Source organism: Sander vitreus, chromosome 3, assembly GCF_031162955.1.
Source record: "Sander vitreus isolate 19-12246 chromosome 3, sanVit1, whole genome shotgun sequence".
In the NCBI taxonomy this organism is placed as follows: Eukaryota; Metazoa; Chordata; class Actinopteri; order Perciformes; family Percidae; genus Sander; species Sander vitreus.
The window spans coordinates 26,643,091-26,664,105 of NC_135857.1; the positions used below are offsets into that span (position 1 = coordinate 26,643,091).

General features: G+C 39.0%; 1 protein-coding gene across 2 annotated transcripts in view; it reads left to right on the plus strand.

Moving 5' to 3' along the window:
• LOC144515688 (calsyntenin-2-like) overlaps nt 1-19,725 on the plus strand; it is a 269,693-nt gene extending 249,968 nt beyond the window's left edge. For both annotated transcript variants that reach the window (XM_078246728.1, XM_078246729.1), the window contains exons 12-17: nt 5,862-6,073; nt 10,311-10,481; nt 10,699-10,844; nt 12,291-12,414; nt 15,924-16,108; nt 16,333-19,725. In XM_078246728.1, coding sequence (XP_078102854.1) covers nt 5,862-6,073; nt 10,311-10,481; nt 10,699-10,844; nt 12,291-12,414; nt 15,924-16,108; nt 16,333-16,551 — 1,057 coding nt within the window. In that variant the 3' untranslated portion in view covers nt 16,552-19,725. The remainder of the gene's footprint in view (nt 1-5,861; nt 6,074-10,310; nt 10,482-10,698; nt 10,845-12,290; nt 12,415-15,923; nt 16,109-16,332) is intronic.
• Nucleotides 19,726-21,015: the final 1,290 nt, after the last annotated feature.

Below are 21,015 nucleotides of genomic sequence, written 5' to 3' on the forward strand. Positions count from 1 at the left end.
GACCCCTACAGTGCAGCCCTGGGAGTTCACTCTCCACCCTCCTTTTGGGTTCGATGCACGGCCGTGGACCAGAAACGGCTGGTGATGAAGCAGAGTCATTGTAGCTAGAGGCAAACCGATTATCAAGGAATACATTATGCTAATGACTGCTAAACTTGCGTCATCGCTAAATGTTGTTCAAATTAGGTTTTTCTCGCAGACCGCTGACTGGTCTGCAGTTGCCATAGCTGTGTGCATGCCTGAGTGTGTGTGCATGTGTGTATTGAGGGATGGAAACAGCGTGAAACACTACTTGCGGATATGTGTGGAAAATGTGCGAGAGGGCGTCCATTCAAAAACATATGTCGAGACTCATTGATGAGGTGTATTTTCGCTTCCAGTTTATTTTTATACTCGCATCCAGAAGAGACACCAGTGGAATAACACCTCCTCAAGTTAGTCATACGCTGAGAGCCTGAAACATGGCATCCTGCCAAAACTGCATAAACTCCCCTCACTGCTACAGACAGTATCGCTCCTCACAAATGCACAGAAATTTTAAATATTTCCTGCCAATGCAACAAAACTTGTTTCATGCTGATGCCTATAGTAACTGCAATTACTGCAGGCATTAAGAAAATAATTAAGCAAACAGCGTTAAACTTAAAAACAACCTTTGTGGACTCCCCTGTCATTTTTTTTCATTGGGAAACATATTTGACCACTTATTCTACATGCCTTTAGTTTAGTAATCTAGCATTTTAGTTCTTTCTTACTATTTATGAACTCTCGATTTAAATACCTACAAGATATAAGGCCTATTGAGATAGCCAATACCTGTGAAGTAATGTGGCTCAATAGAAATGTCAGATATTTTGATGTATGTGTTGCAGCACAGTTTACATCAGAATGTAGGTGAGAAAATAAAGGATGCATAACAGCTGAAATCTATTGCCCAGGTTTCTAACGCAGGAAATCAGCTTGTAATGACTTCTTGCTGTAGCTGGTTACAGAGCTACCGAAGGGACAGAAAGCATTGATGTCTTTCCCACTGACAGACATTTGTGTGCTTGAAAGGCTTTTGGTGAAATGTAAAAACAAAAATTAGGTTGTTTGTTCAGCTTTCACGGCTTACACCTGCCACCCTCTCTCTCCCCTCTGTCCTCTCATTTTAATGTCTCTTATTTCTCATTTGATTGATGTGCAATATGCAGTCTTCATGCTGTGTGTACTGTATGTTTGTATCATGCATCACAGAATCATGAGTCAGATGCACTCATTTGTGTGAATATGGGCATCTGTGTGTGTCTGCTCCCCCATGTGTGGCTGTGTTGTGAGCTCACAGCTTACTAGCTCAAGTCCTAGAGAGCCAATATGTGTCCATCTATTAAAGGTTGCCAGTGGATGCCGTGCATTTAAACACATGTTAGCACATGCTGACAGGCAGGCAGGGAGGCAGGCATGCATGTGTGAAAACCCAGCAAGCACACTGTTGCAGGTCTGTGTCTCTGCTTCCTGAGAGTGTTTCACCCCTATGATTTATATTTATGTAATGTTTCACAGTTTTCCATTCTGATGCTGAACACTGTAGGTATACTTGTGTTAGGGACCAAGCTATTTATAAAATGTCTTTTGTGCCCCGTTGTGCCCTCTGTCATCTTTTGGTGCTGTGTATTAATTTGATGGTCCCTATATAAGACCTTCTCTTTACTGAATAGGGCTCAGCCATGTTGAGTGAAATCAGGATGAAAATAAATAAATGCACTTGGAGACACTGTCATACACTCACAAAGGGCAACTTGTATATGCTGGACATATACATGGTATCGTATAAGGTTTCAGTAATATTAGTCACCAATGAAAATTAGTTTTTTCATTTCAATGTTATTACTGACTACACACTACTATACACATCCACAGGAGAAAGAAACTTTATCTGGGTTCTTAAAATGAGGCTGCAGTTGCTAATTAGCATATTAGAACAGTAGGATATAAACCATGAACTAGAAAATGCATTTTCTGCAGAAAATGCTTGTGAATGCTGAAATGCTAAAAAAGTGATGGAAAAGTCATAGTATGTTGAAAAACACCATTAAAAAGGCATAGTATAGTATGTCGAAAAAAGTGATTGTATGGTATGTCGAAAAAAGGCAAAATACCGTACGTCGGAGAAAGTAATAAAAAAGTCATAGCATAATATATCGAAATAAGTGTTAAAAAAGTCAAAGTATAGTATGTCGAAAAAAGTCACGTTATAGCATGTTCAAAAAAGTGATAAAAAAGTCAAAGTATAGCATGTCAAAATAAGCCATAGTTTAGCATGTTTGAAGTTATGAAAAGGGCCAGGCAAGACTGGAAATCAAACCAAGGGCAGAGTCCTACAATGGTACATGCTGGTTGACTGTTGGTGCAGTGTTAACCCCTGTGCCACTGTGCAACCAAAGATGTTTGTTGAAAACAGTAATAGTATAGTATGTCTAAAAAAGTCATGATATAGTATGTCGGGGAAAAAAACGTCATGAAAAGGTCCAGCCCAGACTGGTAATCAAACCTGGGTCAGAGTCTGCAGTGATTATGTGTTGGTTGACTTTGGTGTTAACCCCTGACCCACTGTGCAACCAAAGAGGTCTTGTTGAAACAGTAATGGTTAATCACTTTTGTCGACATACTATACTCTAATTTTGTAATGGCTGGTATGTCAAAGAAAGCCATTACAAAGTTATAGTATAGTATGTTGAAAAAAGTGAGGAAAAAGTCATAGTATGTTGAAAAACACCATTAAAAAGGCATAGTATAGTATGTCGAAAAAAGTGATTGTATGGTATGTCGAAAAAAAGGCAAAAATACTGTACGTCGGAGAAAGTGATAAAAAAGTCATAGCATAATATATCGAAATAAGTGTTAAAAAAAGTCATAGTATAGTATGTCGAAAAAAAGTCACAGTATAGCATGAAAAGGGCCAGCCAAGACTGGAAATCAAACCAAGGGCAGAGTCTACAATGCTACATGCTGGTTGACTGTGCAGTGTAGGTGCAGGGTTAACCCCCTGTGCCACTGTGCGACTGATAAACAAGTTATAGTATAGTATGTCGGGAAAAAGTGATAAAAAGTCATAGTATAGTATGTCGAAAAAAATTTATAAAAAAGTCATAGTAGAGTATGTAGAAATAAGTCATAATATAGCATGTCGAAATAAGTGATAAAAAAAGTCATAGCATAGTATGTCGAAAAAAGTCATAGTATGACTTTTTTCGACATACTATACTATCACTTTTTTAACAGTAAAATAAACTATGTGTCAGGACAGATAGCTTAAGGTGATAAGAGTATTCTTGGAAGACAGGTTGAATGTTCAAGTCTTCTATGTTCTGGTAAGTTTTGAGTTCCAACATACTAAGTGAAAGAGACAGATATGCCAAAAATGGCATAAAAATAGCTTAGGGTGATAAGCCAATGATTAGAAGACAGAAGGTTGTCAAACCTTATGTGTTTTTGTAATTTGTATCACTTTTTTCAAAAATACTATACTGTGACTATTTCATCAGTTTAATCAGACATTGTTATATAACAATGATAATTTATATTATCATATAATAGTCAGGGCCACTGAAGTTATATCAAAGTTCATTGTTACATGTGAACACAAGGAGACAGTTACAGTACTCACAGCATGAGTACAGAAGTGACCTAACGAAAAGCTCTCTGCAGCCGCTTTTTTAAGTACCAAGTGAAATGCAATAAATCATGATACAGAGTTGATGTCATCAATTATTATCTTGTCAGAGTCAATGACGTCTCCCTTATCTGGTCTAGGAGGGCATGTATGCCCTCAGGAACACACTGTGCTTAGACAAGGACAAAACAGTGGCTCCTATGTTATCTTGTGAGTTCAAGCAGTGTTTTGGTTTATTAACAATACCCACACACATCCACAACAGTTTAATTTAACAGAGAGAGAGAAAGAGTCAGTATAATGTTCTTCTATGCCAGCAGTTTAATAAATAACAAGAGAGAAAGTATGTATCATAATTTCTCTAACAGACATGCTATATACTATGACCTTTTTATCAGTTTTTTTCAACATATTATACTAATATAGTATAGCATGTGGAAAAAAATTATAATAAAGTCATAGTATTGCATGTGGAAAAAAAGTGATGAAAAGTCATAGTATAGCATGTCGAAAAAAAGTAATACAAAAGTAATAGTATAGTATGTCGAAAAAAGTCATAGTATAGTACGTCGAAAAAAAGTATATCAATAGTATGACTTTTTGTATGACATACTATACTATAACTTTTTCACAATAAAATAAGCTATGTGTCAGGACAGATGACAGATGATAGGTTGATAAGAGTATTCTTGGAAGACAGAAGTTTGAGTGTTCAAGTCTTCTATGTTCTGGTAAGTTTTGAGTTCCAACATATTAAGTGAAGGAGACAAATATGCCAAAAACAAAATTATTTGTCAGAGTTATCTGTCAGGTGGGACGACCTCTAGCTCACCCAGTAAGAGCATGCGCTCTGTGTTAAAAAGTGATAAAAAAGTCATAGTATGTCAAAAAAAAATTAACAGTTTAGTACGTCAAAAAAGTGTTGAAAAGGTCATAGTATAGCATGTTGAATAAACTGATGAAATAGTCAAAGTATAGTATTTTTTTTTAAAGTGATAAAAAAAATGTAAAGCTATATTAGGATTGAACACACAACCTTCAGCATTCTAGTAATTGTTTTATCACCCTAAGCTAGCTGACCTGAAAGACAGCTTTGTTTTTTGGCATATCTGTCTCTTTCGTCTAGAATTTTGAACCTCAAAACTTTCCAAAAAAATGGAGGTTTGAACACTCAACCTTCAGTATTTTACTCATTGTCTTGTCACCCTAAGCTATTTAACCTAACAGATGAGCTTGTTTTTTGGCATATTTGTCTCTTTTACTTAGTATAGTGGACCTCAAAACTCACCAAAACAGAAAAGATTTGAACACTCAACCTTCTGTCTTCCAATCTTACTCTTACATATAAATATAATAATAATAATAATAATAATAATAATAATAATAATAATAATAATAATAATAATAATAATAATAATAATAATAATAGAATAAATAGATAAAGACTCATAGTATGGTATGTCGAAAAGAAGTCACAGTAGAGTTTGTCAAAAAGAGTGATAAAAAAGTCATAGTATAGCATGTCGAAAAAGTTATAAAAAATGTCATAGTATAACACGTTGAAAAAAGTGATAAAAAGGTCATAGCACAAATAGCATGTTGAATAAACTGATGAAAAGTCAAAATATAGTATTTCGAAAAAAGTGATAAAAATTACTGAAACATATAAGGTTTGAAAACAAAACTTTGCGTTTGCCAAGCATTGTCTGATCACCCTAAGGTATATAATCTAAGAGAAAGCTTTGTTTTTGGCATATTTGTCTCTTTCACTTAGTATCTAGGACCTCAAAACATGAAAGACTTGAACACTCAACCTTCTGTCTTCCGATCATACCCTTATCAGCCTAAGCTATCTGTCCTGACATGAATGTCATATTTTCGTGAAAAAGTGATAGTATAGTATGTCGAAAAAGTGATACAAAAGTCATAGTATGTCGAAAAAAGCCATCAAAATATCAAAGTGTAGTATGTTGAAAAAGATGTCCAGCCTGTACTGAGAATGGAACCTGGGTGAGAGTCTGTACTGATTACTTGCTAGTTACCTGTTGGAAGCAGTTATAACCTCTAAGCCAGTGTGACATTGAAGGTCTTACCTTGAAAACAGTAATAGCATAGTATGTCTCAAAAAGTCATAAAACACCAGCCGATTGCCAGCAGTGCCATCTTGTTTATTCACATCAGCTCTCACTCCCCTTCTTCACCTCTCCAGGTGTTTTGGTGAAGACACTTGTATCACCATCCCAGACATTGATGCAGTGGTGATGGTGTTGCAGCCCAGTGAGCCCAGGATAACCATCACCGGAGTGGAGAGACTGAATCAGCCGGCCTCCGACCTCAGAGCGCCAGGCGGCACAGCTCTGTTCCAGGACCTCCACATCATCAGCACAGTCACCAGGGCAGATGCCACCACACATCACACAGGTATGGACTATCACACGGTGCTTACAGGGTACTTTCCCAGTGCCAAGCTCATTCTCCAAAAGGTGCAAGTCTGAGTGTACCTCACAAAGTGGTAGACACATACCTCACTGCATGTAGAAAGCTGTCTTGACTAAATATTTCAGCTGTTTTTCATGGTGATAATGTGTTCACTTATTCATGATGTCCCATAGCCGACGCAGTGCCACCTGTTCCGCTATCAAAACAAATCTTCAGAGAAAGCTGAACATTGCGTAACGTCTCATGAGACTGTGAATTAGCAGCTGAGAGCATTTCTTTCATCTGCTACGTCTGTATGCAACGTGAACTCAATAAAACAAAGGCTGTGCCTTAAACCAAGCTAGAGAATTTGGCAGTGTAAGAACACTGCCAAATTCTCTAGCTTGGTTTAAGCAAAGGTTATCAAAACTCCAAAAAAGTAGTTACCAGTGAATCTGTGTGATTCAAAAGCATGGAATTGTTCAGATCTTTACTTGAGTAAAGGTATCAATACACACAATAAAATAAGATCTTTATCTTCTGTAATGGGATGTATTTCCGAATATAGCCAGTAGAATATGGGATGGTACAAGATACAAGAGGGGTTTAAATAAAGGCCACCAGATTTGATTGGATCTCTCAAAACTGGGCGTTACTTAGCAAATACGGCGGCACAATAAAGTTGTTACTAACTAACTAAAAAATCCCCAGCAGCCCACTATTAATAAAAGAGACTTTTGTAAAACTGTTGGCACGACACCTCCAAGTGTAACGATAATATCTTGTGAGTCATTTTCATTCAAGAGAATGGACGCAATTTTGGACTCCAGTATCCAGTTCTTATATTACATCCATGAAAAATACATTTTAATTTATATAACATATTTTGCATATAACAAGAGACAATTGAACAATTAACACAGGGTACTGGATTCAAACTTAGAAAATCTATTTTTATTTCACTGTGCCTTTAAAAGTAGAGAACTAAGTTTTGCAAAAATGCACTTAAAGTAACAATATTTCCTCTCAACTGTAGTGGAGAAGAAGTAAACCGTAGCATCAAACAGGAGAATCCAAGACCCTAAAAATGGACCATGAGTACAATACTTGAGTAAATGTACCGCTGGTTTGCACATACATGTAACACCCCCTCAGATACAGTTAAGTGCTTCCTTTTACCAGAAGTAATCTACAGCGTAAGCATTTGTTCCATGCATGCCTCGCGAGTGTTGAGTCAATTTCCTGCTGCAGAGTTCCTCCACTCTCCTATCTGTTCCTATGCGCCCCCCCCTGCTGAGTAAGACCTGCACCTTCTACAAGACTGATTCTCAGGTCAGGGTCGAACCGCCTTTACCGGCGCCAAATGACTATGACATTTAAATCCAGACGGTTCTAGTCTCGTCCAACGATCTGACCACCGAGGCTGGAACAGCCCGGCTCGGCCCCAGGCCCCCACCAATCGTAGCCAATTAGGAGCAGATAAGCAGAGCGAGAGGGAGGTTTTATCCCTCCATTGTGTGTAATGCGGCGAAGGAAAGAGAGCAGAAAGTGGCATTGCTTTCAGGAGTCGGTGGAGCTCTTTCTGCTGGTGAAATAGAGACTGCAGCTGGGGGGAAGAGATTAGCTGGGAGCCAGAGAAAGACATAGAAATGGAAGAAAGAGAGAAGAGAGATGAGGAGGGAGAGTTTGTGTGGGTGCGTGGGGCAAGATGAAGTTCCATAATGAGCTGGTTTTGTGTTCTCTCTGGGCTTAAAGGATTCCAGATCAATCACATATTTCTTTTTCAGGGCATGCAGTAAGTTTCTTTTGGACCGTGTTAATCACCCCCTCGCCCTCTTCTATGCTTTGTCTCTCCCTGTCATTCATTTGCCTTTCTATTGAGCATGCTCAGCACACTGCATCTCATACTACAGTATCTTCTCAAGGCTCATTCTGATGTCTTTTGTCAAAGTCAAGGTCATCAATTCTCTCTTAAACTCATTTTTAATGCTCAACATTTTATACAGTGGCGGTTCTACATTGAATTACACCCTGGGCGAGACCCCCTTCGAGCTGCTCATTGATGTGTTTTTAACAAGATGTTGCTCATTGATGTCTTTTTGGAGGAAGAAGATTTATCAGGCTGTGGTTTGGGTCTTTAATGGGATTTATTGAAAAAGACAGACTATCACCAGCCTTAACCTTTAATCGATGATTGTTTTTTAAAGACAGAAAATACAGATTACTCTGTACATTATGACATCACAATCACTATATGTGACTACAATATCCCTAAAAGCATGTTTTGGGTGTATTTATATCAATATGGGGATAATACACAGGTGTCCACTTGTATATAAATTATGTGAAAATGTACCCCAGCACATACAGTAATGCTATGCGACGTCCCAAACTGGACACATCTGAGAGAAACTTTTTTCATGTAAAATGGGAATATTTCAATGGATATTCCAAATATATTTAAGACTTATCCTATAATGAACGAATGAATGTGTGGAGCTAATTCTCTGCTTTGGTAAGACAGGCGCTCACACGCACGCACACACACACACACGCGGCCCGCGGCCGCTGCTCCTTCTTGTGAATCCTTAATAGCGCGCCGAGCCATAGAGCTGGATGGCATCATAGGGTGTCTGGTAGCGCCGCGGATACAACTACCCACCGGCCTGGGAGTGCACCATCCCTTTATCACTATTAAATCACTAAAAAAAAAAGCTTGTGCCGCCCCAGGCAGCTGCCCGCTTCGCCCTTGCCAAAAACCGCTACTGATTTTGTATCAGTTGCTTTAATGGCCATTTTCTGTTCTCTCTCTCCTCTCCTGCTTTGCTTTCGGGTTTTTTCTTCAGCTTTCATTTCAGTTGCTCTCCCAGTTTCTCACCATTTCTTTTCTTTCCTTAGTAATTCTTTCTAAAGAGCCCAGCTCTATTTATTTCTCTTCATCTCCCTCTAAGATCAAGTTGCACACAAACGTTTCCTGGGACAGTCCTGCACTCAGGCTGTAATAAAAGTGTACTAGTTTGTGTCAGCTATTGTACTTTTTTCAGTTCTCCATTCATGTCAAAGCAGAATCTAATACCAAGCAGGATACAGTAGCTTATTAATTATCATTATTATTATTGATTTTGTTGGCCACCTGGGGTCAGAAGAACTCCACAACGAGCTGAAAAACACACACCTCTGCCCTATCATTGCCTTACGAGGTGTTTTTGGGGTTAGCAAACATTTTCTCACTTATAGCCTACATCCAGCAGACACAGAGCAACGTTAGCATTCATTTAAAGTTGTGTTTCCAGCCGCCAGACAAATGTAAATCCAACATTCATTACTTTTGTTTTCCAACTACTCCTGAGGGAAATACCTTATTTAGCTACTAAATGCTCCCAACAGCTAGTCGCTAACTTTGTCTGTTTGCTGTTTGGTGCTAAGCAGCGTACAGTGCCTTTATCAGAGCTTTTTTGCTGCTGCCTGCTGCAGTGTACTGTAGTTCCTCAACCAAAACAATCAGAGGCTGAAAAGCGTCGTAAAGCTACATTAAGGTGTTCCCTCCAAGTCCCTTTTCATTAAAACCAACAACCCCAAACCAAAGCACCTTTAAAGAAATGCCTTCATGCACAAAAATAATACAGAAGTATCTTCTGGAACACAACTTTCTTTCTACTTGTTTTGCTCAGTCTCCCCCTTATCTCCACCTAATCTCTGCCTCCCCCCTAAGACCCTCATCCAGACACACACACACACACACACACGCACACACACACACACACACACACACACACACACACACCACGTCTGTCTTTCTCCATTGGGAAGCTGTTAAATGGGCATAGCTGGTTCCCTCCCCAGTGAGTGTACAGTGAGGGAGAAGGATGGGTAGCAGTGAGAGGTGGAGGCTAGTGCTTAGCAGCCTGTCAAAGAGCCCCAGCAGCCACCCAGCACTGCTGTGGGCTGCCTGAGGGGACTTGTTACCACAGCAGCTCACAGCGCTGTCTGTGTTCCGAGAGTTGACGAATAATTGGAGTCTGGGCGTAGGAGCAGGTGTGTTGTGTCCTGAACTTTTTGAATTATGGTTCTTTAAAGTGTTCATGCTATTAGTTTGGTTCATTTAGTGAGATAAGAACTTAAGTAACCTAAATTAGGTGCGTAAAAATGTGTGTGTGTGTGTGTGTGTGTGTGTGTGTGTGTGTGTGTGTGTGTGTGTGTGTGTGTGTGTGTGTGTGTGTGTGTGTGTGTGTGTGTGTAGCACATCGACCTGGGGTGCTGGAGGAGATTATTCATAACTTGGACTACTGTGATGTCCTGGTGTTGGGGGAGGAGCTAGTGCCAGAGCAGGAGTCTCTCCAACTGCAGCGCCACGCTCTGCTCGGAAAACACCTCGACGCCACTAACTCCACTTCTGGCATGTCCATATATGGTAGGTTACTATGGTAACCACACCAAAGCTACTGTTAATGCAGTGTGTTCTTAGCCAGTTGGTCAATGATAACAACAACAACAACAAACAACTCTCCCTTTGAAACATCCATATATTCACCTTAACCTTGTTTAAAGTGATTTCTACCTTCCAGCTTTCCCCTTGTTTTTCTCTACAAGCAATAACTGTAACAACCCCCTGCTGCCTCTTTCCATAGGTGTGGACTCCATGTCCAACTATGAACAGGTGATCCGACAGGTGCGTTACTATAACTGGCGGCCTGGACAACTAACAGAGAGAAGGTTTCGCCTCACCTGCTCGGAGCTCAATGGACGCTACACCAGCAATGAGTTCAACCTTGAGGTCGGTGTGAACTACTGCTTAATTTATGCGGATTATGATGTAGTCAATTATGTCCCTCTTTATTCAAGCCAAAACACCAAACATTCTTTGGTTCCAGCTGCCCAAATTTGAGGATTTGTGGCTGTTCTTTATCATATATGACAGTTATCTGAATATCTTAAGTCAAAGTGTTGAAGAAAAGCACAAGCAATTTGAAGACGTCACCTGGAATATTTTACAGTTGTTACTATCTTCCAACATTATATAAAACAAAAAACTACCGATTAATAAAGAAACAAATAAGGTAAGTAATCGAATCTGGACCAACATCATTTAGATTAATGCAAGTGTCCTGAGTGCTTTCAGTTTAGTCATCTTATGTAACATATGGGTGGAAATAAAGATGAAAGATCCAACCCACCAACTCACACAGTAAGATACATGTTTCAAGCACTCCTAAAAGGAGTGACAATGGAAGAAAATGCCCCTAGAGCTGAAAAGAAGCTCTAAAATAACAGATGTTTCATTGATATTGCTTATGATAGTCAGAAATAGTAACAGCAACTTATGACCAAAGACAAAATTGCTTCTTACAACCAACTGCACCAGAAGTGCTTGAACTTGCAAAAAGCTGACTCAGATCAGGTGTCTGGCAACACTTTCACTTTGAGAGCAAATTAAAAAATTAACCACAGTAGCCATTCCAGTAGCATCACTTACAGCCTTTGTGGCAGAACATCTTTGAACAAATAGCAAGCAACTGAAACTTGAAAGATTCTATGTATACCAAAATATAGCAGAAAAACATCACATTTAACTCAAATGCAATTCCACACTGATGTGATGAACATTTTAGGAACAATCTGATTATATCCAATCATGTTAATGTGGATCTTTCAGTTAAAAGTGCTCCTTCAACAGCAACACCAACACAGCCTGGTTCAACATATCAAAGGAAGGCACACTACAACACTAAACACTTTACCTTCTCCTAAGGAGACCTTGAACTGCTCTACATGAGGCTGGCTTCTCTGGCAGCATGCAGAAACATTCACACACACTCCAGCTCAATGTGTCAGCTAACCACTGTTTGTTTCTGTCCCTGGACTAAACACAGTTTGACTTATTCATACATTCTCTGGTGTTTACTTGGAGGGAACAAAATGTTTCACTTGACATACAGTAGTGTGAGCCTTGGAGGATGTCAATGAATGTAGTTTACATTTAATTTCCTATAGTGAGCTGACCCTGTCCCCCAAAAGGCATATACATACATTGCATTTGTCCTGGCCTCTCTCTAAAATCTTTACTTTATTCTAGTCTAGAATATATCATCTGGATGAGGCAAGGCAAGTTTAGTCGTACAGGTGGGAGACACAGGGAATACTTGGATAAGAATGTAAAATGACAACTGTGATGACTTTCCCTTCAAAAATCATCACTTTGGCTTCATCTGTTACAAACCAGGTGAGCGTACTGCACAGTTCAGAAGCAGGGGAGCATGTCAATCACATGGTAGCCCCGCCTCAGTACATGCAGGTGGTCCACCATCCGTCCATGATTCATGACCTGTACCCCAGCCACAGCTCAGGTAAGAAGACTCTTTAAGTCTTTTGTAAACAAATGTATTAGAATCATCTTGGCTTTTCTTATTTCATTTGTCCCATTCTTATCTTCTGGCATTTTAATATCACATCCTGTCAGCAATGGCACCTTAATGCATATGCTTTCTGAGGCTTCAGTCTGACCAAGTACCAGGGGCCTCACGAGACATGAGCTTACATTTTTTTTTTAAATATATACTGTATATTATTATTTATAATATTATGTATTTGCAACACTGCCACTATGATCAATATTTAGTATTGTTGATGAAGGGGGAGAGGGGGGGTCTGAATTAATGTTGACGTGGCATATTTTGAGGAGAGGGAAGGGCCTCCAAAACAGATGTAGCCCCATGGCCTAAAGGAATATTAAGGCACCTCACCAGCAGAGCTACAATGGAGTAAGGTAGCCATGTTCATCAATCTATAGCAGAGGTACTCAAATGCCACTTGTTTGGTGGATATGGTGAGTGATATTTAAATTCTAAAAACTCCAGAACTATGGTCACAAAAGCATTGTGTATTAATGGGAGAAGTGACATCATTGTTAAACTTTGACACTGTTGAGATAAGATAAGATAAACTTTATTGTCCCGAAGGAAATTTGTCTTGGGCAAAGAGAAACGCTGGCAACAGCTGCATACACAGACATACACCAGACATTAACAGAAGGTAAGTACATAACAATGTATAATAAGACAACAATGTGCTCTAGGACGAGCAAAAAATAAATAAGTTCATATTGCACAGGCCCTGATACAATAAAGTATTGCACTGCCCCATAATAAAGTTAGTTACGCGTAATACGAGATATTCCCAAACAAAGAATGCAAAGTGTGGATATAGGAATTGCACATAGTGAGTAAACATACACGGGTTACATTGGTTAAGGCCAACAAATTATTATAGTGTTGAGAACAGGACTGGTTGTTTGTTCAGTAGTGCTATCAATGTAGGGACAAATGAAAGCTTGAGGCGGTGCACCTACTGGCTCTATAGCATCGGAGTTCGTATTCTTTGAAGAGAATGTGTGAAGGAGCTTTCAGGATCCTGTGTGCATATGTGATTACGGTTGACTCAAAGATTATTTGAGGGGATGAGTGTGATTTTTTCCCTATTACTTTCATTGCTGTTTTGATCATGATTGCTATTTTTGACTGGACTGAGAAGGTTCCATACCATGCAGTCATGCCATATCTGATGATGCTACCTAGCATGGCATTATAGAACATTAGCATACACTCTGTCCCGACTCCAAACAGTCTTAGTCTGCGAAGAAAGTGAGTTATTTGGGCCAGCTTTGCACACAGGAAGTCCACAACACATGTTAGTGATGTATCAAGATGTTAACTGAAGGTGGAGTTTGCTTTAAAAGATCACATATGACACCTGTGTTAACACACATTTGGGGGAATATAAATGTGACAAAATGTAGAAGATGACTTGACAAAACACTGAGCCACAGCTGTAAAAAAATAAAATAAAAAAATAAAGCAAGGGTTTTTATGTTAGCTATCCATCCCAGAGTAAACATAGCTAGAGCCAAGGGAACATTCGGTTTGGCTTTCTAGTTTGTTTATCGTTCTGTTCATCTGACTGCTGCTCTCACACAGTGGTCCTCAGTGATAGAGAGCAGTGTAAAGGGCCCCTCTCAAATGATGCAGCAGGCTTATTCCCCTCCCCTTGGTACATATGAGTGATCTGAAGTAAAGAGAACATGGTGAGGAGGAGAGACATTGGTCTAAATCTACCACACCAGAATTAATTATTCATTAGACTCTAATGGATTCTTAGAGTCCTGGAGAGTTCAGTGGCCAATGCTGTTAACAGCCGAGAGGGAGAGAGAGAGAGAGAGAGAGAGAGAGAGAGAGAGAGAGAGAGAGAGAGAGAGAGAGAACAGCATGCAAACACTCATCCAAGTTACTCTAAGTGGCTGCACGAAGCTTCACTGCGAGAAAGATGAAAGGCCGTGGATTTAGTGTGAAAATCTAGGGAACTAGAGTGAATCAAATGATCATCTAAAAGAGTCCTCTGTGAGTCTCACTCTTGTTAAACACACACACCAGAAGGGACTAGTGGAAAGAGGGCAGGCACAGAGATGTCGTTTTATTTCAGTAGGCTGAAGATCAGAGCAGAAGAGAGAAACATTTTAGATCAAGAGAAATCCCTCAATGTGTGTTGTGGTTATGCTACTAAATAGGGCTTATGATACATTTCTGCAGCCTTGTACTGCACTGGGACCTTAACTAAATGTGTTTATGTTTTTATATATATATAAACACATATATACTGTATATTTGAAACACTCTATAGCTTACACATGGCTATGTGTTAAACTTATTGAACATTTATGTGGCTGATGACTAAATAGGTAAAAAGACAGCTAAAGGGAAACTTAAATGTATTCTTTAAAAAAGGAAAAAAGAATCAAACTATATATCAACTATATATAGAATCAAATGATATGTATATTGCCATAGAACACTTCAACATGTGGACAGATGACAGTGCTAAATGAAAAGTCAGGGGAACACGGCCGTTTTTACAATTCATCCTGAGTGGGACTTGACTGTCTGAAAAACATTTCTTGGCAATCAATCAATAGTTGAGATATTTCAGTCCAGACCAAAGTAAAGGACAGAAGAGCAGACTGACAGACTGGCATTGCTGAGGAGCCATGGTGCTAGCATGGCAACAAAAAAATGTCAAAGAAATGAAAGTAATTACAGTATAAGAAAAGCAATAAGCTGTCACAATAATTATAGATCACAAAACATCACCTTAATTAAAGTTTTAAAAGGCATCTCATACAATAACATGAGAAAGAAAATAAATATAGCAATAGGCTGTCACAAAGGCAATCAATATCCATAAAGTTTTCCATAAAGAAACAGCTGAAAAATACCTCAGCTACAACTTTAGAAAAAAACAACAATGATTTGTCAATGGCCAGGCTGAAAAGCCTGTTTTATGACTGGGGGTGAAGAGTTTGAAAGACATGAGCAGGGATAGTCTAAGATTGAAAGATGCTGTTGAGTTGCATTATGGGATGTGTAGGATCCAGTTATTTGATCTTGCTCCTTTTCAGGGACTTTAGATCAAGATATATCAGCCTCTACTGTTCTGAGTTGGACCATACGTTTCCTGTTATTTAATCTGCCTCTTGCAAGTACTGCCTCATGGTTCAAGTGCACTACTAAATTACTGGAGTACCTAGTAAGTGTTTGAAAAGTATGAATACAAAAAATATGTTAACAAAATATTTCTGGCCTGGTGAACATCTTCTGACCAAAACGTTTTTAAAGAATAAAGTGAGTGGATGACAGTGTGTGGGATTCCTGGTTCTTTCTCGGTTAACGGATTTAAAACAAAAAAAGTATTCTTTTAGTATATGGAGGAACTTTGGCATGACTGCATTGGTTTTTCCTGCTCCTTTTTCCAAAGATGGGTCTATTCTGTTCCTCTCACCTCTCGCTCTTCTCTCTCTTGTTCTCAGCGATGCCGAGTGCTGCCACCGTGGTAATTGTGATGTGTATCGCTGCTCTGGTGGTGGTTGTGGTGCTGGGCATCTACCGCGTCCATCTGACCCACCAGCAGGAGGTCAAACTGGCAGAGACAGCCAAAGAGGCAGACGTGACCTGGGATGACTCGGCTCTGACGATCACGGTCAACCCGATGGAGGTAGGAGGGTGGGGGATTGGAGGAGTGTGGAAGGATGCTGTCAGGGTGGGTGGTAGGAATTGGAATTAGGTGATGAATAAAATGGGCTAGATATTAGTGACTGGAATATGTACAAGAGCAAAATAAATACACCCATGCATTGCTTTCACATTACGATTTGTGCTTTTAATACTAAACTTTGATGATTTACTGTAGTTTCTGAAACTGAATATTTCTCACCACAGACCCTGGAGGAGCCCCAGGCTGCAGAGGAGGAGGCCAGTGAGGAGGAGGAGGAGGAGGAGGAGGAGGAGGAAGAAGAGGAGGAAGATGAAGAGGAGGAGGATGACATCACCAGCGCTGAGTCAGACGACAGCGAGGAGGAAGTGGACGTCCAGCTACCCAGGATGCAACGCCCAAACAAGAAGGGCCTAAACTGGGACAAAACAACGATATCTTATTGAAAACACACATTCACAGTCACTCACCAACACACACATTCTGCAACACGTCCATACTGAAACCTCAAATCAGATGGTTGAAACAAAAAGACTTTATGTGAGGCTGATGCTCTAAAAATGAGGTAATATCTCCCCCTACTGGAAGACTTCACTGAAATACACATTGTGCAATGATTTAACCTTAGCCTTGTCAGAAAACATCCCGTTTTATACAGCTGATAAGAACAAATATGACACTCAAGCTGCTCGTCAATCAAATGACTTTCATTATAGGGACAGCTCACCAAATTTCAGTCCTCCCCTGAGAGCTATTATCTCTCTCCTATTACAGTCTACACCACAACTACGATCTTTAATGAAATGAAGTGGTTGGAATCTCATGTTGTCAATAAAACCCTGCACCATACATTCAATTTGATGTGACACCTGTTAGTCCACAGTGAAATTTCTGATGTCCCATGAAAATGCAAAATAGTCTTTATTTACTGTAAGAAAACTGAGTTGCAAAAGTAAAGAAACTGACTATTTTTTTGGTTTGTATACTTTATGTTATTTATCAGTCTTCAATTCTAGCCTACGTGGCACAGCCAGGTGATTTTACAGAAATAGCATATTTTCAATGGTACTCAAAAATAGAAAAAAAAAGAAAAAAAAAGATGATCTGTGTGTAGTCATGGTGAACTAGCTGAGGGGTCTGAGTTCTGGGTTTTTGGGAAAGACAGAGGAGTCTACTTGTACATTTTTATACGCTCCTTTCTTGTAAATATTGAGTATAGTAGGTGACCCCCCCACTCCCCACTCCCTAACACCACTTTCTCCACCCAAAACCCTCCTCTCCACCTGTATACAGCACACATGCCACCTCTTCATATGTATCTTGAACCCTTACTGTAGCCTGCAGGAGTCGTCACTGAACTGACCCCTCAGTCCTCTGTGTGTGTGTTTGTAGCTCAGTGTTCAGATCATTCCGAGTTGGGTTTGTTAGTATGGATGTGCCACTGCCTTCATAGTGACTGGGTCAGTTAAAGCTGCACTACGCAACATGTTCATGGAAAGAGACCCCGGTCTTATACATCTAAATCACACAGCAGGGATGTGCCAGAGAAGAGAGTCCCCTCACTACTCATACTGTATATAGTCCACAAGACGTGCCCAAATGAAATCTTGGTCTCAGGTGTGGTCACAGCAGCGAGGTCCAAAACAACAAGTACTCCCTGAAAGAAAGCTACACTACTGATACCACCATATCACTATTAGTCATTAATGCTGCATCGCAGAGATGTGGACAGTGAGAAATTCCAAATTTCTACAAGAAAAAGTGCAACAGCACTGTCTCTTGACATTGGAATTTCAAGAAGGAAAGTCAATAGATGCAAATATCAACATGAGATCCGTGACTGATCAATTCTGGATATTTTAGGCCAATACGCATATCATTATTTGACATTAAAAAATGTGACAATTCTATGCATTTGTTTTGTTTGTTTTTACATAAAAGAAATTGCATAAATGTAAGTTTTTTTTTTATAAGGATCCTTTTAATTAGGTTATCAAAGCTAATATATAATATAATATAATGTAGAATATGTACTAAGTGGAACATTTTACAGTAGACAAATAAACTTAAATAACCACTGACAACAAATGCAACAGAAAATATTAAGGTTAAAAGTAAGGCTCAAATATGTATAAATGTAGCCTATATTTATTTTAATGATTTAATTTAATATAAAAAATAATAAATTCATATAACATAATAATAATAATGTAATAGAAATATAATAGATGACTATAAAAGCTGCACTAACTAATATTTGTTTATTAACAATGGATCAAATGACTACATGTAAAATATGGTGTCACTCATAGTGATAAACCCACTGAGAGTTATCACCAACTCTACAGCTTCCCCTCAGCTCTACAGAGCTTTTGTCTTTCAGCTCATTGTTTTGGTTTTACAACTCAACTCACAACTTTAACATTATGGTTCAGTCTTTCATCAACCTTATTTTCAATAGCTCTGATAAACCCACTGTACCTGCTCAGCACCAAACAACAGACAGACAAAGTTAGGGGCTAGGTGATGAAGACAGTGAAGCATTTAGCAGCTAAAGAGCTGATTGTTTTTCTCTCAAAACTGAGCTAAAAGGGGGAGTGAATATTGGACTTACATTCATCAATTGACCAGAAACACAACTCCATGGCATGCACTTTAAAAGCTACAAAGCATCACTTGTATGTCTATGTCCAATCTCCTAAGGTACACTTTTTGTCAATTTTCATGAACTAATGCTGCCAAATATCACTGACACAAAATGTGTGCTCCCATGTGGCAAAGAAAACATTCCTGTTAAAAGAAAGAACTGAGACTTAACACCTTACCTACAGAAACCTTTCCAACTTTGAATGAAATGCAGCATTAATGAAAGAAATCCCCACTTCATCAGCAGCACTTGGTGCCACAGAATTGTGAAGTTGCCTGAGCAACTTTAAGGTGACAGAGAAGTGAATGCATTTGGCCGTATCACATTTGACGTAACCAGAAAATCCAGTCAAAGGTTTCTTCAACTTAAACTGAAAGGGCATTAATCTAAGGCTGTGGCCATCCTGACTCCAGTCTGTCTGTAACGTTCGATAGCAAAGAATCCACAAACAACAACAGAAGTTGAATTACATGTGACACATGTAGTGGCTGAAAGTCTGCCACAGATATATCAATGTTTGGTTAAAGTCACAAACACTGGAAAGTTTCCTCCTCTAACGTACTGAGCCTCTGACAGCTTTCATGTGGGTGTTGCTGGGAGAGAACCTGCTGTATGTGTATACTGTAGTTCTATGTTCAAGTAAAGATCTCATGTGTTGTTTAAGAGTTTTCCTCATTTCATGTGACACCTGTTCTTGTGACGTCACCTCCCTCTTTGCACCCCCCCCCCCCCCGCCCAGAACCTTTGGTGGATTTTGCGTCGGCCCGAGCCCTAATGTTGCCCTGACATTTGTTTTTAGAAGAGGAGGACGGTGGAATTAACATGGAAATCTTGCATAATGTGTAAAAGTTTTTGGATTCTTTTTAAGTTTTCCTTTTTTCTTTTCTCTGGACTCTTTGGTCTTTTTTTCTTTGAAATGGTCACTACAGCACTTTCTGTAAATTGGCCAATAAAAACTTGTTTTGGAATCTAACTGTGGGTCTCGTATTTGTGTGTGTGTGTGTGTGTGTGTGTGTGTGTGTGTGTGTGTGTGTGTGTGCGTACGTGCATACGTGCATGCGTGTATATATATATATATGTATATGTATATATATATATATTTATATATATATATATGTATATGTATATATATATGTATATATATGTATATGTATATATATATATATATATATATATATATATATATATATATATATATAATTTTATAATTTTATATAAATGTTAAATGTATTTTTATGTATTCCGTAGCTTACAAATACTTCTAGTCCTTTCTGGACAGTAAAATGCCACAATTAACTGTCTATTTACCGGAGCCACATACTAAAGATTGCTGGGATTAGGAGTCAATGATCAATCGAATGTCTCCATCTAGTGGATACTGACTATACTGCACAACCATGTACCATTATTTTCAAGCCAGTGGTAAATTTAAGTAGTAGTAGTCACACCTCTGGTCCCTGCTGCTCGCAGCAGTATTATTGTATATATTTTATAATTATATCTCTTTTATGATTTCAGCCTGGAGCCAAGTAGGGATTAGCACAATTTTTAGGAACCTAGCGTTACTAAAACCCTGTTCTAAAATCAGTGTAAATGATGGCCTGAGAGGCCTACTGCTTGCGTAAATGGCAACACAACAACTCAATATAAAAGAATTGAAATATTTACAAAACTTTGTATTTTCCATTGTAGAGAGTAGAGCAGGGACGCCCCAGGCACCTTCACTCTCGACTCACAAACAAAAATAGACTTTAGATTCTGGGGGGAAAAAATTTCAATCCTTCAAACTACTTTGGTGTGCAGACTGCAGCATTACTATAAATATCTACTCATTTAATTATCCTTTCAAATCCATATTTATTTTTACTTTATTATACGGACGGACATACACTATGTTGCCTCTTTCTTGTCATTGTTGCTTGGACGATGGCAGCCAGTGTCAAAGGTCATGACGTCCCATCAATCACAGAAGCATCGTGCAAGTGGAAGATGAGGGAACAGAATATAAATAATGAAGTCCAACTTGCCTGAAACAGAAATAGAGTACACTTACCCCATATACATTATTTAGTATGTTTCTTTACACTACAAGGCAGTGAAAATGATGTTAAAGCCATAATTGTAACCTTCAAAAACAACTGAGAGAATGTCAGGATTTAGACACTGTTTGATTTGCGCACACTAGCAGATCTGCTCTCTGAGAAGGCCAAAGCTGGCAGTAATTTATTTGGAAAAATGTGAGCATGAGATGTGAGCATGGAAG